The 24,590-nt window shown below is 50.5% G+C and overlaps 3 protein-coding genes across 6 annotated transcripts in view; all 3 read right to left on the reverse strand.

Annotated features, from left to right (window-relative positions):
• LOC309541298 (uncharacterized protein) overlaps positions 1 to 4,006 on the reverse strand; it is a 63,984-nt gene extending 59,978 nt beyond the window's left edge. Inside the window, exon 1 of the mRNA XM_082239006.1 lies at positions 3,832 to 4,006. The gene's annotated coding sequence lies outside the window, so the exon portion shown is untranslated. The remainder of the gene's footprint in view (positions 1 to 3,831) is intronic.
• Positions 1 to 24,590, reverse strand: part of LOC309542344 (uncharacterized protein) — a gene marked incomplete at its 3' end in the record, with an annotated part of 97,180 nt that overhangs the window by 20,684 nt on the left and 51,906 nt on the right. The window lies entirely within an intron of this gene.
• LOC309541244 (uncharacterized protein) overlaps positions 8,687 to 24,590 on the reverse strand; it is a 182,839-nt gene continuing 166,935 nt past the window's right edge. For 2 of the 4 annotated variants that reach the window (XM_082238866.1, XM_082238865.1), the window contains exons 2-3: positions 13,634 to 13,778; positions 8,687 to 12,738 (exon numbers count right to left, since the gene is read on the reverse strand). In XM_082238866.1, coding sequence (XP_082094992.1) covers positions 10,213 to 12,390 — 2,178 coding nt within the window. In that variant the 5' untranslated portion in view covers positions 12,391 to 12,738; positions 13,634 to 13,778 and the 3' untranslated portion in view covers positions 8,687 to 10,212. Of the gene's footprint in view, positions 12,739 to 13,633; positions 13,779 to 23,894; positions 24,121 to 24,590 lie in introns of those variants that run through there. The other 2 variants (XM_082238864.1, XM_082238867.1) reach the window with 2 other exon arrangements.

The raw sequence follows: 24,590 nt of genomic DNA on the forward strand, positions 1-24,590 counted from the left end.
GCTCTCCGAGTGGTTTATACTCTGCAAGACTCTGCAAAACTCTGCTGCGCAACGACTGAAGTATTGAGACAGTGAATCCGGTGCTCTCAGCTCTAAGCTGTGAGTCCACAGCACTGCGACCTGTTCCTGCAAGAAGGAGGTCTCTGGCGGTGCTACCCAGCTCGCCTAGCCCAGTCGGGGTTGAGGTGCAAGAGTCCAGTTGGTGCACTGGCTCTAGGGCGATGCTGACAGGGAGATGGGCTCAGAGCTGTGTATCAAAGTCTCTCCGATGTGGAACAAGGGAAACAGAAAGAAAATTTACATCATAAAGGTAAAGGTAAAGAGACCACTGACTATTAAGTCCAGTCGTGGCCGACTCTGGGGTGCGGCGCTCATCTCGCTTTATTGGCCGAGGGAGCCAATACAGCTTCCGAGTCATGTGGCCAGCATGACTGAGCTGCTTCTGGCGAACCAGAGCAGCGCATGGAAACGCCGTTTACCTTCCCGCCAGAGTGGTACCTATTTATCTACCTGCACTTTGACGTGCTTTCAAACTGCTAGGTTGGCAGGAGCAGGGACCGAGCAATGGGAGCTCACCGCATCACGGGGATTCGAACCGCCGACCTTCTGATTGGCAAGTCCTACGCTCTGTGGTTTAACCCACAGCGCCACCCGGATCCCATATTTACATCATACGGCACTGTAAAAGTATTCAAAATATTTGTTTTTCGAAGAAAAGACCACAATGTATCATATGGCCCCTTCAAAGCTAATGAAAGTCTTGTGGCTGGAGCTTTTGGGGGTGCAGGACCAGGAAATCTCCTGCCGCCATGATCCTTCCAATGGGGATTCAGGCCTCATCATGGGACTGAAATTGCCCTGGTTGTGCTGGTTGATGATCTCCAACGGGCCAGAGGCTGAGGGGGGAAGCTGTTTCCTGGTTCTGCTAGATCTCTCAGTGGCTTTGGAGACCTTTGGCCATGGTGTCCTACTGAACCCTCTAGGGGATCTGGGGGCCCTGCTATGCAGTGGTTCCCCTCCTTCCTCCTGGGCCATGTCCAGAAAGTGGTGTTGGGGGTGAGTGTTCAGACCCCTGGATGCTTACTTGTGGGGTGCCTCAGGACTCCATTCTCTCCCCCATGCTTTTTAATATCTATATGCAGCCACTGGGAGAGATCATCAGGGGGATTGGGCTGGGTGTTCACCAGAATGTGGATGATGCCCAGCTCTTCCTTTCTTTTAAATTGGAACTAGTGAAGATGGTGAATGCCCTGTGTGTCTGTTTGGAGGTGGTTGGAGGATGGATGGCGGCTAACACATTGAGGTTGAATCCTGACAAGTCAGAAATACTGTCCCTGGGGGAGGGTGGGAGCCTTCCTGGTCCTGATGGGGTAACTGTGCCCATGAAGGACCAGGTGTGCAGCCTGGGGGTCACTGCCTTCTGGGATCCATTTGTGAACAGAATGTGTGAGTCAACTCTTTTTAGACTTTTATAGAAGATTGTGTCATGTCTTATCTTTTTATGAGGGACTAAAGTGGAAATTACCAAGGAAACTTATTTTAGAGGCTTTAGCGAGCCTAAGCAAATGCATCCGCTGTAAGTTTAAAAGGGAGAATGTTACTCTGCTAAATTGTACAGGCATAGAAAAGTACGGTTCTAAGTACAGCGATAATTCCTAACCTATCGGTTCAAGAAGGTTCTGGTAGTTTTACTCTGCATGATTCAAAGCTGGTGTTTTCTCTAGATCATGGGGAGGCAAACTAAGGCCTGGGGGTATAAATGTGATGATGATGATGATGATGATGATGATGATGATCTTGTGGGGTTTTTAAAAGTTATTTTGGAATTCGTACTGCTATAACAGCTCACAAAATGTTATAGGTGGAGAAAATCACACGATTGCTGTAAAATATAATCCCACCCACGACTTCTCATTCATATACAATCTGTAAATTTAGGGAGGTCACACACCTCACCTGTGCTAATACTGGCAGTCTTTGGCCTCCACAGGCACGCCCGGTGTGTAGAGCCTCCAGTCCCAGGCACTGTCTATCCTGAAAAGGGGTCCTTGGACTGGGAAGATGACACGCAGTGTAAATTAATAATGCAGAGTTTTAAAGAATAAAAGCTTTACTGAATTAAAAGAAGCTTCTTCATAAACCACATGGTTCCAAACAGTTTGACTGAGATTGCACACAGACTCTGCTCACGGCTGAGACAGACAGACTCTTGCTGAAATCTTACAGAGAGCACAAAGTGCAACTGGCTACTCCGTCACATGTCAGAATGACTCCACAGTTAGCAGTGAAGCCTGAATAAATTGAGGAGGCCCAAATGACTGTGCAGTCCCTGCACTTCCCAGCCTGCTTGGCTGCTTCTGCTCTCATGTGTCTTTGTCACGTGACAAAAGATTCATGCAGTCGCTGTCATCGGATGCTGATGGGTTGTATCTCAGCTTGTCAGTCACTCTGACATTGGCTACAAAGAATAAGAGGAACAGAAATGCTTTTGAGGTGCAACTTCCGTATCAATCCTGAGAGCCATTCCATGGACTCTGCACCCCTGTTTCTGATGACCAAGAAAGGACAATTAAAGATGGAAGCCTGAGAGAGAGGAAAAGGTTTCTGGCTGCTTCCTGGGTGGGATTGCGGAAACCAAGAGCCGCTTCTGAGAAGGCCTCCCCCCTCCCCTCTTGTCACGGCTAAAAATTGGCCACTGTTTCTTTAATGCTTAAAAAGCTGCGGGTTGTATATATAGAGTGAGAAATGTTAGTTTGGTGTTGGGTTGGTTGGTTGGTGAAAGCTGGCAGTGTTGATGTGTGTACAGTTGGTCAGTCGCTTTTGCAGAAAGACTTTTGAGAATACAGTGGTACCTCGGGTTAAGTACTTAATTCGTTCCAGAGTTCCATTCATAACCTGAAACTGTTCTTAACCTGAAGCACCACTTTAGCTAATGGGGCCTCCTGCTGCCGCTGCACCACCACCACAATATTTCTGTTTTCATCCTGAAGCAAAGTTCTTAACCTGAGGTATTATTTCTCAGTTATCGGAGTCTGTAACCTGAAGCGTCTGTAACCTGAAGTAAAAGCAGAAAGTTCTCTGCAAGGATGCTCTTCTCGTGGACTCTTTTATGCTGACAAGGGCCCAAGGACCAGGCTGAGGCGACCAAGGGAGGCCAGAACCTTCTCTTTTCTTTTCACAAATACTGACATCTCTTCCTCTGGGGATTTCCTCTCCTCTCCAGGGGACCAAGGAATGGACTGGGCAGAATCGCTGTGTCTGGACAGGGCAGGGGCTTATGGGGCAGGAAGAGGATGGAGATTGCAGGAAGGAAGGGTGGGGGGACAGGACCCCCACTCTCCAGGGATCCCTCTGTGGTCGCCTTGAAGGGGGGGGTCGATTACTGGGCGGGAGAGAGAGGCCAAGGCTGTTCCACCAGAGATCCCCCGCAGCTGCCACAATGGAGACGCGATATCTCTCCCCCCCGCCGCCAATGCTGCCCTTCCCTGCCCCAGGGATGCTCCTCTCCCTCCCCCCTCTACCCCCTCCCTCTCTCCCGGAGTCTCCCCTGCATCCAGAGGCTCCCTTGGCTCTGCTCACCCCACACCCTGAGCCCCCATCTCTCCAGCCGGAGGCGCCCCCCCCCAGGGAACATGGGAGGGACAGGGGGGTCTCTATCCAGGCGTCTCTCGCGCCCCTTAACCCTTTCATGGGCCGCTTTTCTCCGCGCAGAGCCAGGGGAGACGGGTGAGGGGTCCGCCCTGCGAGGAAAGCCCCCTGGGGGCGCTTGGGGGAGCTGGCGGGGGTCTCTGGGTCCTTTCCCCCCCTCTCCGCCCCCCGCTGCCCCTTTACCTCTTTCTCCTCGCTCCCGATCCTCCTTTCCTGCAACATCCACGGGGGGGGGGGTCCCTGCCTCCTCCCTCCTCTTTCAGAAAGCGCCCCCCCCCCAGCTATGGGGCAGAGCAGCAATCCGGAGTGGAAGCTCCACTTCCGGGAGAAGCAGAAAGGTTGGGAGGGGGGCTCCCCGCCCCACATTTCTGGAGCAGAAACCCGATTGGAGGAGGAGGAGGAGGAGGAGCAATGTATTGGGGGAGGGATTTGGGATGATGGGGGCGGGGTGAGAGAAGGATGTGCCGGGAGGGGAGGGAAGGTTTTGAGCGGGGGGGGGAGAAGGAGGAGAGGAACCCCCCCCCGGTCTTCCTTCTGGGGGATCAGGAGAGGGGGGAGGGGCTGATCCCGACAATCCAACAGCGAAGTCACAAAATGAGTTCTGCATGGAAATCAGATCAGACTCCGAGTTCGTGTTTTGGCAACATGACAGGTCTGTCTGTCCGTCGGGATGCCTGAGGATTCCTGCTCGCTGCCTTTTCCTGGCGAGCCTGAGAGATCACTGGAAAGGGAGGATTCCTTGACTCCAGAATCCATCACCGCAGACCCCTTTCATTCAGGCATAGAGATCTGCTCTTTGGACGAGTCTGCTTGGATCATGTGGATCATCAATGGATCATATGAATCATCACTGGATCATCCATGATATCATACCCATCTCACGGAGGGGGGGGGGGCTCAGGAAGAATCTCCTGCCACGTGACTGGGGGAGTCTGGGGGCTGACGGGGGTCAGACAGGCTGCTGTTTTGCTCTCCTTACTATTTCAGCTCAGGTTTTACTGAAATGGGTGGATTCATTGAGGAAACGGGGCTACGTTGCAAAGAGGCCAATGTGTCTACTTTGTTACCACCCAGTGAGTTGTGTTGCAAAGGCCATTTGCAGAAAGGCTCCTATTGTATCACCTGCGGCCACATGCCGGAGTTTGGGTCTTTTTGTGGAAATGTGTCTCTATAAATGCACTTATCCCCGTGCATTTATAATGGCAAGACATTAAATCCCATGAGATGTGCAAACTGGAAGCACCACTCTACAGCCCTGCCTGATGCACGCTTACTTAGGAGTAACCCCTACGCGGTTCAAAGAGATTTGCCTTCTGCTGCACGCTTACTCAGAAGTAAGTCCCCATAGTCGCCTTTGGCGGGACTTGACCAGCCAGGGGTCCTTTACCTTGGGTAACAGGGGCCAGGAGGGGCCAGCCCCAGCCCCTGCTGGCTGGTCACATCTTCCACGCCAAGAAACTGGGCAGAGCCTTTAGGAGCCTCTGGCTGAACCTGCGGCTCTTCTCCCTGGCACCGCCATCTCCACGCAGGTGCCCCCGAGGCAGGTTGGCCTGCAGTTCCCCTCAGTGCCAGCCAGCACGATGCCTGCACTCAGGAAACCTGGAGGGCACGGGCTGAAGTCTGGGAGCCCTCGGTGCCAATGCGCAGCTGCTTTGAGTTTCCTTCGCCTGGCGGACATCAACACAGCACCCTACAGGGGGGGTCTCTTGTTCAGATGCCCCCCCTGGGGAAGAGTCGTTGGCCACAGGAAAGTGTGCCAGGAGGGGCCATTGAGAGGGCAGTCTGGCACAGCCAGTGGGGAGAGGGCCTTCCTTGGGTGGGGTGGGGGGAGCGTGGATGGCCCCCTGCCTGTGATGCTTAGCTGAGATTCCTGCTATGCTGGGGGTTCAACTAGATGGCTCAGGAGGGCCCTCCCTACTTTACAGTTAGAAGCCCCCGCACTGCCCCCTCCACCCCACCCAGATGGGACTCTCTTGTCCAACCCCACAAGGCCATTCCTGGGTCTGGACGGGGAGGGGTAGATCAGGTTCGCCAGCACTGCAGCCCCTCACTTTCAAGCTGGGGCAGAGATGCAGATGCTCCAGGGTGTGGGCTGGCCACAGGCACCCATGGGCGTGGATGTGGAGCCTTTCTTTGGGAGGGGGGGTGTTACAGAAAAATCTAGGTGCCAGGCTGCTCAGTCCGACAGCTCATCGGGCTGAGCCCTGCGGGTCCCTGCGGAATAAAGGGAGGAGTCCAGCCAACCGGAGCAAAGAAAGAGAGATTGCAAGGAGAGAGATTGCCAGGAGCTCCAAAGGGACTTCTCCAAACGGGCTGAATGGGCCGAAAATACAGTTCATTGTCAATGAGATTAAAGTGATGCATGTTGGGACAAAAAAACCCCTACGCCCGTTAATATAATGTACAGGCTCATGGGTCTGAACTGGATTTCTCTGTGTGCTCTGGGAGACCAGGGGAGAGGGGAGCTGGTCACAGCAGGAGGGGGAGTCTCCCTGGATGCTTCAGCAGCCGGCCTCCTCTGGGTCTCCTGGCCCCCTCCTCTCCCCTCTCTGAGCCTAAACTGCTCTCTGCCCCAGCCTCTTCCTGCTCACCAAACCTTCTTTCCTCCTCAGCTTGCAAAACCAACCCTCCCGTTCTGCTCCCTTTCCTCCCTCTTTCTGCTCACTGCCATCCCACCACAAGTCCCCAGGATCTCAGCCTTCTTCCCTTTTAGGTCCCCCAACTGGTGCCTCCCCCCCCCGGCACCCAGCTGTTCCATGACAGCAAAAGCAGAAACAACAGTAAAATCAGTATGATAGCAATATGAACTGTTGGCCTCTGGTAGGAAAGCTCCCTAGCAGCATGACTGAATAAAAACTTCTGGGACTATGGAAAAATACTACCTTCCCCAAACCCCAGAATAAGGAGGAGCTCTGGGGTTGCCCCATGGGGTTCAAGAGTGAAGATGGGCCCATCAGGAGACGTCCCTGGTTCCTGCAGCCCCTCCGTTCCCCTCTTGCAATTAGGCTTGGGGGGAAAATCACCCATTAAATTACAGTATTATCAGTTTTCTTCAGAATGCTTAGGAGGCAGGGATGAAGTTTGGGTGAAGGAGCAGTGCTTGGAGATGATGTGGTGGGGGGGGATGACAGAGTTTGGTGCAAAAACCGTCTTGCATGCTTGAGTAGAGCAACTCCAGGGCATGGGCCAAGTAGCAGCAGGGTAGGGGCCACGTGCAGAGCAAGCCCCACACTGAGGTCAGAAACACACAGAGAGGCAGCAGGACTTCTTCAGTAATAGTTTACTGAGCTTTCAAAGCATACACTTCTCACTGGGTCCCCAGTGAGGCAGAAAACTTAGCTCCTGAGAGCAAATCCAGTTTCAGCAATATTAAAATACAGCACACAGGATATCCAAGTCAGGCACACAAACCGGCAGAAGGGAGCAAGGGAGGAAAGAGAATGGAAGGACACAGGGCAATGGAAGTGTGTCTTTCGCTTCCTGTCGTCTGGGAGGGAAGTCAGCAACTCGGCATCTGCAGGGGCTTCACGAAGAAAAGCTTTCTGCCGGCTGCTTCCAGGCAAATGAGCATCCCAGAAATCCACATTCACCAACTCCCCCTCACTATCAAAAGGTACCTTACATCTAAAATTATACTCACTAGAGTGAGACGTTACCTTCATTATTTCATTACTATACAGTTTTACATATAAACAGCAGAACCTCAAATACATGACATGCTTTTAAAATGGATTTTCTGCTGAGTTGAGTTCATTGCTGTGAAGAAAAGAGTGGACTCTGAAAGGAACATGTCCCACACTCCATACATCTAAATGGGTTCTCCCCTCTGAGTCCTTAGATGTTCCTTATACACTCCATTATAACTAAAGCACTTTCTGCAATCTTTCCCTTTAAACAGCTTCTCCTCTTTGAGGGTTGATGGGTTTGTAGGGTGTCAACTGTTAAAGTTCTTCCTGTCCATGAGTCCGTTGATGTAGGACTTCCACTAGGACTGAACCTCTGTCTACTTGACATTTATAGGGTTTCTCTCATGTGGGAGTTTGTTGATGTAAATCAAGGGTTCCACTCGGACTGAAGCTCCTTCCAAACTCCATACATTTAAATGGTTTCTCCCCTGTGTGAGTCAGATGATGTCTTCTAAGGCTTGCATTGAAACTGAAGCTCTTTGTATTGATGGAAGAGATTCATAAAGACCAAGCGGGCTTTCTCCCATGAAGACACTTGTCTGATAATTTGAGGAACATAATTGATATTTTGGGAAAACTAGAAGTGAATATAAACACTAAAGCAGTTCTGATATTTGTGGATGCGGAGAAAGCTTTTGACAATATCTCTTGGAGTTTAATGAAGAAGAAAATTGTATAGGTGCAATATACTCTGAACAAAAGGCTGAATTAATTGTAAATAATGTGGTGACGGAAGAATTTAAGATAGAAAAAGGGACACGACAGGGGTGCCCTATCTCCCCACTGCTTTTCATATCGGTCCTGGAAGTTCTGCTGAATATGATTAGAAGGGACCGGTTGGTTAAAGGTATACAGGTCGGAGCCAAACAGTACAAACTGAGAGCATTTGCAGATGAATTAGTATTGACATTACAGGAGCCAGAATCTAGTACTAAAAGGGTTTTAGAATTAATTCAAGAATTTGGTCAAGTGGCAGGATTTAAACTGAACAAGCTAAAAACTAAGGTTTTAGAGAAAAATTGAACACCGATTGAAAGAGAGAGGTTTCAGAATGAGACAGGCCTGACTGTGGTTAAGAAAGTGAAATACTTGGGGATTAATATGACAGCCAAAAATGGGAATTTATTTAAAGATAATTATGAAACATGTTGGACAGAAGTGAAAAAAGATTTAGAAATTTGGTCAAATTTGAAGCTTTCACTGTTGCGTCATATTGCTGTGGTAAAAATGAATGTATTGCCTAGAATGTTGTTTTTGTTTCAGACATTGCAAATTGTGGACAGGATGGACTGTTTCAAGAAGTGGTAGAGAGATATCTCTAGATTTGTCTGGCAGGGCAAGAAGCCCAGAATAAAATTTAAGGTATTAACGGATGCAAATGAAAGAGGTGGATTTGCCCTGCCAGACTTTAAACTTTACTATGAATCAGCAGCTTTTTGCTGGTTGAAAGAATGGCTACTTCTTGAAAATACAGACATTTTGGATCTAGAAGGCTTTAACAACGTATTTGGATGGCATGCATATTTATGGTATGATAAGGTCAAAGCACATAAAGCATTCAAAAATCATATTGTCAGGAAAGCATTTTTTAATGTTTGGATAAGATACAAAGATTTATTGGAAAATAAAACCCCAAGGTGGTTGTCACCGATGGAAGCGAAAGCTCTGAAAAGGCTCGATATGGAGGCCAAATGGCCGAAATATTGGGAAATTTTGGAACAAGAAGGAGATAGACTGAAACTGCAGAGTTTTGAGAAATTAAAAAACAAAGTGCGAGACTGGCTTCATTATTATCAGATAATGGAGGCATATAATTTGGATAAGAAAATTGGCTTCCAGGTGGTAAAATCAAAATTAGAAACAGAACTGTTAGAACCCAAAACTAAGATTTTGTCAAAGATGTATAACTTGCTGTTGAAATGGAATACTCAGGATGAAACGGTGAAATCTGCTATGATTAAATGGGCACAAGATGTTGGACATAATATTATGTTTGCTGACTGGGAACAGTTATGGACCACGGGTATGACGTTTACGGCATGTAATGCCCTAAGAGAGAATATTATGAAAATGATATACAGGTGGTACATGACCCCAGTCAAGCTTGCAAAAAATTATCATTTGCCCAATAATAAATGCTGGAAATGTAAAGAAACTGAAGGTATATTCTTTCACCTTTGGTGGACGTGCCCAAGGATTATGGCCTTCTGGGAAATGATATATAATGAACTGAAAAAGGTATTTAAATATACCTTCTTGAAGAAACCAGAGGCCTTTCCTCTGGGCATTGTCGGCCAATTGGTGTCAAAGAAGGACAGAACATTTTTTATGTATGCCACAACAGCAGCAAGAATACTCATTGCAAAGTATTGGAAGACACAAGAACTACCCACTTTGGAAGAATGGCAGATGAAGGTGATGGACTATATGGAACTGGCAGAAATGACTAGCAGAATCCGAGACCAGGGAGAAGAGTCGGTGGAAGAAGATTGGAAGAAATTTAAAGACTATCTACAGAAATATTGTAAAATTAATGAATGATAGAATGATGTTGGATAGCAATTAAGGGTTCCCAGCTGTAATGCTTTAAGAGAATATGAAAAAAGGGTTATAATTGGGTTAAAATCTAATGGTAAGGATTTGCTGAACCAATGAATTGAAGCGGAATACAAAAAAGGGAGGTATGAGGAGGTCTGGGAAATAAGCTAAAGGAAAATAAGTAATAGAAAATAGGTGTGCTTTTAACTGTTTTTATTTTGTATTTTTCTTTTTCATTTTTACTGTAATATTTCAAAAAATCTTAATAAATATTATATATATATAGAGAGAGAGAGAGAGAGAGAAAAGAAACTGAAGCGCTTTCGCATTCCATGCATTCTTATGTTTTCTCCCCTGTGTGTGTCCGTTGATGCCTATTGCGGTGCCCACTCTGACTGAAGCTCTTTCCACACTGCATACATTGAAATGGTTTCTCCCCTGTGTGAATCCGTTGATGATTTCTAAGGTCTCCACTCTGACTGAAGCTCTTTCCGCACTCTATACATTTATATGGTTTCTCCCCTGTGTGAATCCGTTGATGATTTCTAAGGTCTCCACTCTGAGTGAAGCTCTTTCCACACTCCATACATTTATATGGTTTCTCCCCTGTGTGAGTCTGGTGATGTCTATTGAGGTGTTCACTCCGACTGAAGCTCTTTCCACACTCCATACATTTATATGGTTTCTCCCCTGTGTGAGTCTGGTGATGTTTATTGAGGTGTCCACTCCGACTGAAGCTCTTTCCACACTCCATACACTGAAATGGTTTCTCCCCTGTGTGAGTCTGGTGATGTTTATTGAGGTGTCCACTTTGACTGAAGATCTTTCCACACTCCATACATTGAAATGGTTTCTCCCCTGTGTGAGTCCGTTGATGATTTCTAAGGTCTCCACTCAGCCTGAAGCTCTTTCCACACTCCATACATTTATATGGTTTTTCACCAGTGTGACTTCGCTGGTGTAATTTAAGTTCTGCATTCTGCCTGAAGCTCTTCCCACACTCCATGCATTTAAAAGGTTTTTCACTCGTGTGAATCCTTAGGTGTGAACGTAACTGTCCACTCTGACTGAAGCTCTTTCCACACTCCATACATTGAAATGGTTTCTCCCCTGTGTGAATCCGTTGATGTTTTCTAAGGTCTCCACTCAGCCTGAAGCCCTTTCTGCACTCTATACATTTATATGGTTTCTCCCCTGTGTGAATCCGTTGATGTTTTCTAAGGCCTCCACTATCACTGAAGCTCTTTCCGCACTCTGTACATTTATATGGTTTCTCCCCTGTGTGAATCCGTTGATGTTTTCTAAGGTCTCCACTATCACTAAAGCTCTTTCCGCACTCTATACATTTATATGGTTTCTCCCCAGTGTGAGTCCGTTGATGTATTCTAAGGCTTCCACAACCACTAAAGCTCTTTTCACACTCCATACATTCAAATGGTTTTTCCCCTGTGTGAGTCCGTTGATGATTTCTAAGGTCTCCACTCTGACTGAAGCTCTTTCCGCACTCTGTACATTTATATGGTTTCTCCCCTGTGTGAATCCGTTGATGTTTTCTAAGGCCTCCACTATCACTGAAGCTCTTTCCGCACTCTGTACATTTATATGGTTTCTCCCCTGTGTGAATCCGTTGATGTTTTCTAAGGTCTCCACTATCACTAAAGCTCTTTCCGCACTCTATACATTTATATGGTTTCTCCCCAGTGTGAGTCCGTTGATGTATTCTAAGGCTTCCACAACCACTAAAGCTCTTTTCACACTCCATACATTTAAATGGTTTTTCCCCTGTGTGAGTCCGTTGATGTTTTCTAAGGTGTCCACTTTCACTAAAGCTCTTTCCGCACTCTATACATTTATATGGTTTCTCCCCTGTGTGAATCCGTTGATGTTTTCTAAGGCCTCCACTATCACTGAAGCTCTTTCCGCACTCTGTACATTTATATGGTTTCTCCCCTGTGTGAATCCGTTGATGTTTTCTAAGGTCTCCACTATCACTAAAGCTCTTTCCGCACTCTATACATTTATATGGTTTCTCCCCTGTGTGAAGCCGTTGATGTTTTCTAAGGCCTCCACTATCACTGTAGCTCTTTCCGCACTCTGTACATTTATATGGTTTCTCCCCTGTGTGAATCCGTTGATGTTTTCTAAGGTCTCCACTATCACTAAAGCTCTTTCCGCACTCTATACATTTATATGGTTTCTCCCCAGTGTGAGTCCGTTGATGTATTCTAAGGCTTCCACTACCACTAAAGCTCTTTTCACACTCCATACATTTAAATGGTTTTTCCCCTGTGTGAGTCCGTTGATGTTTTCTAAGGTTTCCACTATCACTAAAGCTCTTTCCGCACTCCCTACATTTAAAAGGTTTCTCCCCTGTATGCGTCCATTGATGCATATTGCGGTTTCCAATCTGACTGAAGCTCTTTCCACACTCCATGCATTTAAAAAGTTTTTCACCCGTGTGAATCCATAGATGTGAACTTAAGTGTCCACTCTGACGGAAGCTTTTCCCGCACTCCATGCATTTAAATGGTTTTTCCCCTGTGTGAGTCCGCTGATGTATATTGAGGAATCCTCTCTGACTGAAGTTCTTCCACACTCCCTGCACTGTAATCCTTTCTTGTCCATGTAAATCCGCTAATGTGTTCTAAGTTTTCCACTATCAGCGAAACTTTTCCCACACTCCATACTTTTTAATGGTTTCTCCTCTCGGAGTCATTGATGTGAGCTATGTGTCCTCATTCAATGAAGCATATCCCACATTTCACACATTTTAATTCCTATTCCTAATGAAACGAAAGGTGCCCCATTCCTTGGAATTCTGAATGTCTTCTCCATCACCTTCTTCAGAGTGGGAGGAAAGGAAATCCTGCTTGGGTTTCAAGGAAGAGAACAAAGGGAAAGAGAGCACATCAAGTGCCATTAGCCCCTTCTCTTATTTCAACATCTCCTACATTCTCCCATGTCCTACCCATGTTCCCAATTTTTTGGAAATGAAAAAGCAATGTCATCAAATGAGAGTAATGCATCACCACCTTTCATAATCCTCATCATTGTTAATAAAGCAGCATGATCTTGGAATACAGCCTTTTCAAATCAATTGTTTCCTCACAGGAAAGGCAGCTGCTCTCTGTCCGGGAACAGGCCCTCTCTTTCTCTGGTCCATCGTTCCTTTGGACATTTCCCATCCTCTGCATCATAATCCTGCATCCACCTCTAGATCTTTATGAATCACCTGCACAGTCTCATTGGCCACAAGAGGTCCATGTGGACCATTTTGGGAGGCCCAGGTCTACATCTTCTCCAGGGACTGTGGTCTGGGTCAGTCAGAGAACTAGTGACAAGGCTTGGTGCTTGGGGTCAGCTGAATGAGTGCTCAGGGAAACTCCTGTTCTTGGAGATGGACCTCCATCTACATGCCTCACATTGCATGGCGAGAGCAGGAGAAGCAGAAGAAAAGCAGCTGGCACATCAGAATCCCAGACCCCCACTGCTCCTTATAATAATGATGGGCTGCCTGATCTTGAGCCCATCCTAAAGTGACACTGGAAAAGCTGCATATTAAAGGCAAATGGATAACTGTACTAGTGAAAACTTCAACCTTGAATATGTCGTGTTGAATTATTGATGGCCTGAAGTTGTGTTATTTCTAGAGACATGAATTCATTCCAGTTCTGTCTCAAATATAGCTATTATATGATGTCATGAGGTGTCATGGGAGCGGTAGTACCTTTGGTGGTCCCCACCCTGCACTCAGCTCTCACCTGTGCCTTCCAGAAGCTGTCAGGATGAATCAGGGGCCACAATCCCAGGAATGGCTTCAAGCGGCTGGCAAAACCAGGTGAGGATAGCTGATGGGTCTCAAATCCTTGGGGGACTGGGGAATTCTGCTGCACCTGAAGTCAAGCCCTGGTGGATGGAGAGGAGGAGAACAACCGTGAATCCCACAGTCCAGAAGGCAGATTCTGCCCATGCTAATGAAAAGTCTTGTGGCTGGAGCTTTTGGGGGTGCAGGACCAGGAAAGCTCCTGTTACCATGATCTTTCCAATTGGGATTCAGGCCTCATCGTGGGACTGAAATTGCCCTGGTTGTGCTGGTTGATGATCTCCAACGGGCCAGAGGCTGAGGGGGGAAGCTGTTTCCTGGTTCTGCTGGATCTCTCAGCGGCTTTGGAGACCTTTGGCCATGGTGTCCTTCTGGACCCTCTAGGGGAGCTGGGGAAATGGTTATGCAGTGGTTCCCCTCCTTCCTCCTGGGCCATGTCCAGAGAGTGGTGTTGGGGGATGAGTGTTCAGACCCCTGGATGCTTACTTGTGGGGTGCCTCAGGACTCCATTCTCTCCCCCATGATTTTTACTATCTATATGCAGCCACTGGGAGTGATCATCAGGGGGTTTGGGCTGGGTGTTCACCAGAATGTGGATGATGCCCAGCTCTTCCTTTCTTTTTTCCCCCAAATTTTTTTATTCATTTTCCAAACAATTATACAATTTTCCAAAATACAACTGTCAGAGCTGCTTCCGGATCCTAGCTCACAGAGGATCACACTAGCCAGCGTTCACTTAATAAAAGTCTTTATTGATATACAGTTTTCATTTCCAAGCTGCAGAGTGCAGCTCTACGTCTTAGAAACTAGACCGGCGATGCTCCGTCTGAATCCCCGCCTCCTGTACACCAACTTAATACCCTCGCCTTGCTCCACCTCTTGCGCCTTTCCTTCCTTCTCTGGGTCCCTCTGCCTCCCATGGCCTCTTCCTTCCGGGATTCCTCTGAAGCAGACCCCCCGGACCCTTCTGTCTCCTTGCGGCGGGCTTTAGGACCTGGTTCCCTCTCCGGGCTGCTTACTGCGCCACCTTCCGCTGCATTTGAACTTGGCGCGCGCACCCAACTTTCTACCTTCCTCTTGACCGTTTCCTCGCTCCCTGATGAGGGCGTGACCACTCCTGACTCATGCCCTCCCTCCTGCTGAGAGCCTCCGGAACCCGATACCTGGTCCCCTTTCTCCCCTCTGCGCTCAGCTGGGGACGATGGTCCCGATTTCCAGCTGCTGCTCTCTGAGTCCCCTCTGGTCCCTTCTACCTGGGGTGTCCCCCTGGGTCCCCCCCTTGCTCTGACCACTGGCGCTCCCTTCTGTGAATCTTCCAATTCACTGGAAAGACTCGGAGATCTCGGGTCATCATCATCACTCATCCTTCCTTTGGATTCCTCCCCCTCGCTCTCTGTTTCCTCCCTTTCCTGCATCTCTGCTCCTGAACCCCTGACATCCATCCCCCCCTCGAAGCCCCCCTTCCCCCCTCCCCTCTTTCAGGTGTGGGTGCTGGGTGCTCCATCGTCACGGGGGTGAATGCCGGATACAGTTCGCTCCCCGTGGCGTGCGTCCAACTGGATAAGTCCGGTTCTTCCTCCTCGCGCTCGTCGACGTCGCTCATCTCTGCTTCCATCTTGGTGCCGCCGTGCTCGAACCCGACGTCCTCCCCAAACACATCCAAGTCAGTCTCTCCCCTGGTCTGTCTCTCGCCCGGGACCCTCCAGCCACTTCCTGCGCCACTGCTCCTCTGGTCGATCATCCCACCAATACGAGGGTTCTGAAGCAGATCCCTCGGGTGACCCTCCCTGGGAATGGGTGCCCCGTGTGGGTTCCTCATCCGAGTCGAACCCCTGGAACGTGCTGGCTGAAAGCGTGGGTGTGAAAAGCCAGTCGTCGAAAAAGTCGGCTGGCATGGGCCTGTGTGGGAAGAGGGCATGAAACTCGTCCTTGAGCAGAGGTTCGTCCAAAGCGTAGCCCTGCACCCATCTGTTGGCACTGGCTGGGGTGCCCTCTCTGGCGAGCAGGTATTCAACTCCCTCTTCCCCCCCATCTAGAGTCTAAAATCTCTGTGACCTCGTTGATGGGCTCCTCCTCCGGCAATTCCCCTTGCGCGATCCTTTCCCTAAGGGGGCTCGGAGCCGTCCCTGGCTCCTGAAATCTCTGAGGTGCCTTGTAGGGAGTGAGCACTGATCTATGGAACACCGGATGCATCCTGGACCCCTCCGGAAGTTTCAGCCGGAAAGCCACCGGATTGACCTGTGCCTCGACTTGGTAGGGCCCCAGCTGCTTATGCCCTAGCTTCTTCTTCGCCAACGATCTGGCCGGCACTGCTTGGGCCGCCAACCAGACCCAGTCTCCGACCTGTATGCTTTCACCAACCCTCCTGTGTCTATCAGCTTGCACCTTGTATGCGTGCTTAGCTAGTTCCAGCTGCCGTCGGAGCTGGTCGTGGACCTCCTGCAATTCTGTCGCGAAGGCATCCGCTGCCTGCGGCTCCCCTTCCCCCATTCTTTCCAGTCCCGGGAAGGTTCTGGGGTGCCGCCCATTGTTGGCGAAGAACGGCGTCACCCCTGTGGACACGTGCTTCGTGTTGTTGTAGGCGAACTCGGCTAGTGGCAGGTAATCTACCCACGTTGCAGGCTGTTGATTTGCATAACATCTCAGGTACTGTTGCATGATGGCATTGACCCTCTCCGCTTGCCCGTTGGTCTGCGGGTGTCTCGCCGACGCTAGGTTGATCTTGACGTTCAGGAAGCCCATCAGCTTCTGCCAGAAGTTCGAGATGAACTGGCGCCCCCGGTCGGATAGGATAGACTGCGGCAGACCGTGCACCTTGAACACGTGATCTATGAACAGCTTGGCTGTTTGCTCCGCCGTGGCTACCTTCACACACGGAATGAAATGTGCCATCTTGGTGAACAAGTCCACCACCACCAGCACTGCCGTCTTGCCCCTCGAGCTGGGTAGGTCCGTGACAAAGTCTAGGGCCACCCTATCCCACGGTTCGAACGGTGTTTGCAGGGGTTCCAGCAGTCCCGCCGGCGGTTTGTGCACTGGTTTAGCCCTCTGGCAGGTGTCGCACCTCGCAACGTAGTCTGCGACTTCCCCTCGCATTCTTGGCCACCAGAAGTCACGAGCGACTAGCTCCACCGTCTTCTCTGTGCCAAAGTGTCCGGCTGTGGGCGCGTCGTGCAGCTGCTGCAGAACCTTAGCGCGGAGATCGTCTCCCGGCACGTAGATGGCCCCTTTACGGATGAGCAATCCGTCGCGCACCTGGAACTCGTCGCTCTTCGCCGTGCCCCTGTGCACCTCTGCCATCTTTGCTTGCGCGAAGGAGTCGTCCTGCAACGCTCGCCTTACCGCATCCAGGTCCACTGCTGCCGACGCGCACGCCCACGCTGTTGGTGCGAAGATGTGCTTGGCCGCCGCTGGCGTCGCCTCCTCGAGGTATTGCGGTTTGCGGGATAGTGCATCCGCCATGACATTGGTGTCGCCTGGGATGTACTCAATGCGGAAGTCGAAGTCCGCAAAGAACTCCGCCCAACGTATGTGCCTCTGGTCCAGAAACCGCGCTGTGCGCCAGTACTCCAGATTCTTGTGGTCCGTACAGACCTGCACCGTGTGCTTGGCGCCGATCAGGAAGTGCCTCCACGCCTTGAATGCTGCATGAATGGCAAGCAACTCCCTGTCCCAGATGGTGTAGTTCTGCTCCGACTTGCTGAGCTTCCTGGAGTAGAACGCCCCTGGCCTCCAGGCCCCCTGCGGGTCTCGCTGCAACAGGACCGCCCCCACGGCTCTGTCTGAGGCGTCCGTTTCCACCCTCATCGGTCTGCTGGGGTCGATATGCAGCAGTTGCTCTTCCGATGCGAAGAGACGCTTGAGGTTCTGAAAAGACCGCTCCGCTTGCTCCGTCCAGACGAACTTCTTTTTCTTGGAGCTGAGCGTGTCTGTAATGGCCGCCGTCTGCATCGCAAACCCCTTGATAAACTTGCGATAGAAGTTCGCAAATCCTATGAACCGCTGGACCTCCTTCCGGTTGCGTGGGCTTTTCCAGTCCAACACAGCGCGAACCTTGGCGCTGTCCATGGCGAGCCCCTTGTCCGACAACTTGTAGCCCAGGAAATCCACCTCCGTCATGTCGAACTGGCACTTTTCCAGTTTGGCGTACAGCCTATGCTCCTGCAGTCTGCGCAGTACTTCCCTGACGTCTTGGTTGTGGTCCTGCTGCGATTCAGAAAATATCAGGATGTCATCCAGGAAGCAAACGCACTTCTTGTAGAGGAGCCCCACTAACTCGTGATGCATGAAAGCTTGAAAACAGTGAGAGCCATTTTGCAATCCAAACGGCATAACTCTGTACTCGTAGGTGCCCAGGGGCGTGAACATGGCTGTCTTCCACTCATCGCCCTCCCGCATGCGGATGAGGTTGTACGCACCTAGCAAGTCCAACTTGGTGAACATGCATCCTTTGCGCACCGTCGCGAGGAGGTCGTCGATCCTGGGCATGGGGAAATCCGAGGGCTTGGTCATCTTGTTCAAGGTGCGAAAGTCAACTACAAGTCTCTTTTGGGGCGTGTCTTTCTTCTTCACAAAGAATACAGGACTGCCCCCCACTGCTTTGGACTCCCGGATAAAACCGCACTTCAAATTATGGTCTATGAACGCTTTGAGTTCCTGTAGTTCATCCTCAGACATGGAATACAGCTTCCCTTTCGGCAGCGCCGCCCCTGGCAGCAGGTCAATCTTGCAGTCATATGGCCTGTGTGGGGGTAGCTTGTCCGCCTCCTTCTTGCAGAAGACCTCCAAAAATTCTGCGTACTTGTGGGGGACCGCTTGCAGCGTTCCCAACTGCAGCTGTGACTCCTCCTCCTCCCCCTCTTGCCTGGGCAGGATGCAGTGTTCTGCACAATAAGAAGAGCCGAAGATCAGCTGCCGCTGGTACCAAGCCAGTGTCGGACTGTGCCTGTCCAGCCAACTCATGCCCAAGACAATGGGTGTGTCCGACAGTTGGGTGACATTAAAACTGATGACTTCCCGGTGATTTCCAAGTCGCATCACCATTGGTGGCGTTTGCTTCACCACCTGCCCCCCTAGCAACTCCCTGCCATCCACCGTGACGACTTGCAGGGGCAGCGTGGCAGGCAGCTACTGTATAGCGTGCCGATCGACAAAGTCTTGCCCTATAAAGTCCGCATTGCTGCCTGAGTCCACAGTAATTGGCACGTCCATTGTAAGTCCATTGGGCAGCTGGAGCGATGCGGTGAGCTGCACCACTGGTTTGGGCGGGAGGGGGTCCGTGGGCTGCAAAATCTCTGGGCACTGCTTCACTGACTCGTCTGGCTGGGCCCCAGTGCCTCTGTCTCCAGCCAGACTCCGTCGTTTCCCTGCTGTGGTTCTCTTTGCTGAGTTGCTTCAGTCACCATTGCGGAGGCTGCAGTGTGCTTGCAGAGCCTCTGGGGACACTCTTTCGCCATGTGCTGAGGACTATCGCAGATGTAACACTTCCTGGTCCCTCTAGGAGGCTTCGCTTTGGCTGCTCCTGGCGCTGGGGCTCTGTTTGCTGACTGAGCCCTAGCACCTCCAACCTCCATAGGTTCCGCTCCCCCTCCTGGCGGAGGCGTGGATTGCGCACGCGCGGTTTCCTTGGGAAGGAAGGAAAACCCTCTTGCCATTTCGCGCCTTCCGCGCCCTTCGTCCCTGCTCCATGGACGTTCTTCTAGCCGCACTCCAATCGCCAGCGCCCTCTGAACGATCTCCTGAGTGCTCCGGGGTCTCTCCCCCCTCGCAATTTCGTCCTTAACCGCACCGCTCAAACCTTCCCAGAAAAGGTCTCTGACTGGAGCTGAATCTCTGTCCCATTCCAGGGCGCTGACTAGTGCAAAGAAGCGAGCATGATACTGCCTTACACTGGCTCTCCCTTGCTTCAGTCCATGTATCTCTCTCCTTGCTATATCCACGTCTATACTGGATAAGAAGCACGCATCCATTGCTTTGAGGAAGGCATCCGCACTCTGGAGAGCTGGATCCTTATCCCTCCACAGATTGCGCATCCACGCTTTAGCGTCTCCATGCAAATGGGATAGGATAAACCCCACCTTCTCCTGCTCATCTCTAAAATCTCTGTTCAACAGTTGCAGGGCACACTGCACGTCTGCTCGGAAATTGGGGTACTGCTGTATATCTCCATCGAAATGCGATACTAGGGCGCCTCCTCTTCTCCCCAGCCCAATTCCCTCTGACTTGGGTCCCGGTTGCCCCTGCTTATTAAGCATTTCCAACCTGGTCTGGAGATCCTTGTAGGCGGCAGCTGTTTCCTCCTCTCTTTTCCTGGATGCGAGTATCTCTGCGTTTAGTTGTGTCACTGTGTTTTGCAGGGCTGTAATCTGCTGTTCAGTAGTCATCTCTCCTGACTGTTGTGAGCTCACGAAGAGACACCAATCTTCCCTTCTCGCTGCGACCGCTCAGGCTGCGAGGCTTCTGGTGCCAAAGAGGAGACGGAGCATACTGTCAGAGCTGCTTCCAGATCCTAGGTCACAGAGGATCACGCTAGCCAGCGTTCACTTAATAAAAGTCTTTATTGATATACAGTTTTCATTTCCAAGCTGCAGAGTGCAGCTCTACGTCTTAGAAGCTAGACCGGCGATGCTCCGTCTGAATCCCCGCCTCCTGTACACCAACTTAATAACCTCGCCTTGCTCCACCTCTTGCGCCTTTCCTTCCTTCTCTGGGTCCCTCTGCCCCCCATGGCCTCTTCCTTCTGGGATTCCTCTGAAGCGGACCCCCCGGACCCTTCTGTCTCCTTGCGGCAGGCTTTAGGACCTGGCTCCCTCTCCGGGCTGCTTACTGCGCCAGCTTCCGCTGCATTTGAACTTGGCGCGCGCGCCCAACTTTCTACCTTCCTCTTGACCGTTTCCTCGCTCCCTGATGAGGGCGTGAGCACTCCTGACTCATGCCCTCCCTCCTGCTGAAAGCCTCCGGAACCCGATAGCTGGTCCCCTTTCTCCCCTCTGCGCTCAGCTGGGGACGTTGGTCCCGATTTCCAGCTGCTGCTCTCTGAGTCCCCTCTGGTCCCTTCTACCTGGGGTGTCCCCCTGGGTCCCCCCCTTGCTCTGACCACTGGCACTCCCTTCTGTGAATCTTCCGATTCACTGGAAAGACTCGGAGATCTCGGGTCGTCATCATCACTCATCCTTCCTTCGGATTCCTCCCCCTCGCTCTCTGTTTCCTCCCTTTCCTGCGTCTCTGCTCCTGAACCCCTGACAACAACAAATTACTTCTTATTATTTTTTTGAACTTCCTTCAGCGTCTCTGACAATCATCCATATTTATAACTGTAGTTACACATTCCTCCTTTCGTATTGCCATTACACTTCCCTTCTCCCACTATTTCCCTTTAACAATACTTCTCAGTTTTTACAGTGCCTCTTGAAATCCCACTAGCGTTGTGTTCGCACCACATATGTTTTTCAGATAATCTACAAACTTTCCCCAGTCTTCGATGAACTTTTGGTCTTTGCTATATCTGATTTTTCCCAGTTAATTTATCCAATTCCGCATCGTCTGTCATTTTCAATCTCATTTCTCTTCCTTTCTTTTAAATTGGAACTAGTGAGGATGGTGAATGCCCTGTGTGTCTGTTTGGAGGTGGTTGGAGGATGGATGGCGGCCAACACATTGAGGTTGAATCCTGACAAGTCAGAAATACTGTCCCTGGGGGAGGGTGGGAGCCTTCCTGGTCCTGATGGGGTAACTGTGCCCCTGAAGGACCAGGTGTGCAGCCTGGGGGTCACTGCCTTCTGGGATCCATTTGTGAACAGAATGTGTGAGTCAACTCTTTTTATACTTTTATAGAAGATTGTGTCGTGTCTGTCTTTTTATGAGGGACTAAAGTGGAAATTACCAAGGAAACTTATTTTAGAGGCTTTAGCGAGCCTAAGCAAACGCATCCGCTGTAAGTTTAAAAAGGGGAATGTTACTCTGCTAAATTGTACAGGCATAGAAAAGTACGGATCTAAGTACAGCGATAATTCCTAACCTATCGGTTCAAGAAAGTTCTGGTAGTTTTACTCTGCATGATTCAAAGCTGGTGTTTTCTCTAGATCATGGGGAGGCAAACTAAGGCCTGGGGGTATAAATGTGATGATGATGATGATGATCTTGTGGGGTTTTTAAAAGTTATTTTGGAATTCGTTCTCCTATATCAGCTCACAAAATGTTATAGGTGGAGAAAATCACAGGGTTGCTGTAAAATATAATCCCACCCACGACTTCTCATTCATATACAATCTGTAAATTTGGGGAGGTCACACACCTCACCTGTGCTAATACTGGCAGTCTTTGGCTTCCACAGTCACACCCGGTGTGTAGAGCCTCCAGCCCCAGGCACTGTCTATCCTGAAAATGGGTCCTTTGACTGGGAAGATGACACGCAGCGTAAATTAATAATGCAGAGTTTTAAAGAATAAAAGCTTTACTGAATTAAAAGAAGCTTCTTCATAAACAACATGGTTCCAAACAGTTTGACTGAGATTGCATACAGACTCTGCTCACGGCTGAGACAGACAGACTCTTGCTGAAATCTTACAGAGAGCACAAAGTGCAACTGGCTACTACGTCACATGTCAGAATGACTCCACAGTTAGCAGTTAAGCCTGAATAAATTGAGGAGGCCCAAATGACTGTGCAGTCCCTGCACTTCCCAGCCTGCTTGGCTGCTTCTGCCCTCATGTGTCTTTGTCACGTGACAAAAGATTCAAGCAGTCGCTGTCATCGGATGCTGATGGGTTGTATCCCAGCTTGTCAGTCACTCTGACATTGCCTACAAAGAATAAGAGGAACAGAAATGCTTTTGAGGTGCAACTTCTGTATCAATCCTGAGAGCCATTCCATGGACTCTGCACCCCTGTTTCTGATGACCAAGAAAGGACAATTAAAGATGGAAGCCTGAGAGAGAGGAAAAGGTTTCTGGCTGCTTCCTGGGTGGGATTGCGGAAACCAAGAGCCGCTTCTGAGAAGGCCTCCCCCCTCCTCTCTTGTCACGGCTAAAAATTAACCGCTGTTTCTTTAATGCTTAAAAAGCTGCGGGTTTTATATATAGAGTGAGAAATGTTAGTTTGGTGTTGGGTTGGTTGGTTGGTGAAAGCTGGCAGTGTTGATGTGTGTACAGTTGGTCAGTCGCTTTTGCAGAAAGACTTTTGAGAATACAGTGGTACCTCGGGTTAAGTACTTAATTCATTCCAGAGTTCCATTCATAACCTGAAACTGTTCTTAACCTGAAGCACCACTTTAGCTAATGGGGCCTCCTGCTGCCGCTGCACCACCACCACAATATTTCTGTTTTCATCCTGAAGCAAAGTTCTTAACCTGAGGTACTATTTCTGGGTTAGTGGAGTCTGTAACCTGAAGCGTCTGTAACCTGAAGCATCTGTAACCCGAGGTACCACTGTAAAAGCAGAAAGCACTCTGCAAGGATGCTCTTCTCGTGGACTCTTTTATGCTGACAAGGGCCCAAGGACCAGGCTGAGGCGACCAAGGGAGGCCAGAACCTTCTCTTTTCTTTTCACAAATACTGACATCTCTTCCTCTGGACTTCCTCTCCTCTCCAGGGGACCAAGGAATGGACTGGGCAGAATCGCTGTGTCTGGACAGGGCAGGGGCTTATGGGGCAGGAAGAGGATGGAGATTGCGGGAAGGAAGGGTGGGGGGACAGGACCCCCACTCTCCAGGGATCCCTCTGTGGTCGCCTTGAAGGGGGGGGTCGATTACTGGGCGGGAGAGAGAGGCCAAGGCTGTTCCACCAGAGATCCCCCCCAGCTGCCACAATGGAGACGCGATATCTCTCCCCCCCGCCGCCAATGCTGCCCTTCCCTGCCCCAGGGATGCTCCTCTCCCTCCCCCCCTTGACCCCTCCCTCTCTCCCGCAGTCTCCCCTGCATCCAGAGGCTCCCTTGGCTCTGCTCGCCCCACACCCTGAGCCCCCATCTCTCCAGCCGGAGGCGCCCCCCCCAAGAGAAGCAGGGGAGGGACAGGGGGGTCTCTATCCAGGCGTCTCTCGCGCCGCTTAACCCTTTCATGGGCCGCTTTTCTCCGCGCAGAGCCAGGGGAGACGGGTGAGGGGTCCGCCCTGCGAGGAAAGCCCCCTGGGGGCACTTGGGGGAGCTGGCGGGGGTCTCTGGGTCCTTTCCCCCCTCTCCGCCACCCCCCCGCGACCCCTTTACCTCTTTCTCCTCGCTCCCGATTCTCCTTTCCTGCAACATCCACGGGGGGGGGTCCCTGCCTCCTCCCTCCTCTTTCAGAAAGCGCCCCCCCCCCGAGCTACGGGGCAGAGCAGCAATCCGGAGTGGAAGCTCCACTTCCGGGAGAAGCAGAAAGGTTGGGGGGGGCTGCCCGCCCCACATTTCTGGAGCAGAAACCGGATTGGAGGAGGAGGAGGAGCAATGTATTGGGGGAGGGATTTGGGATTGTGTGGGCGGGATGAGAGAAGGATGTGCCGGGAGGGGAGGGAAAGAATTGAGCGGGGGGGGCCAGAAGGAGGAGTAGAAATCCCCCCCCCGGTCTTCCTTCTGGGGGATCAGGAGAGGGGGGAGGGGCTGATCCCGACAATCCAACAGCGAAGTCACAAAATGAGTTCTGCATGGAAATCAGATCAGACTCCGAGTTCGTGTTTTGGCAACATGACAGGTCTGTCTGTCCGTCGGGATGCCTGAGGATTCCTGCTCGCTGCCTTTTCCTGGCCAGCCTGAGAGATCACTGGAAAGGGAGGATTCCTTGACTCCAGAATCCATCACCGCAGACCCCTTTCATTCAGGCATAGAGATCTGCTCTTTGGACGAGTCTGCTTGGATCATGTGGATCATCAATGGATCATATGAATCATCACTGGATCATCCATGATATCATACCCATCTCACGGA

The sequence above is a fragment of the Podarcis vaucheri genome, assembly GCF_965113315.1.
Source record: "Podarcis vaucheri genome assembly, chromosome: 10".
Classification (NCBI taxonomy): Eukaryota; Metazoa; Chordata; class Lepidosauria; order Squamata; family Lacertidae; genus Podarcis; species Podarcis vaucheri.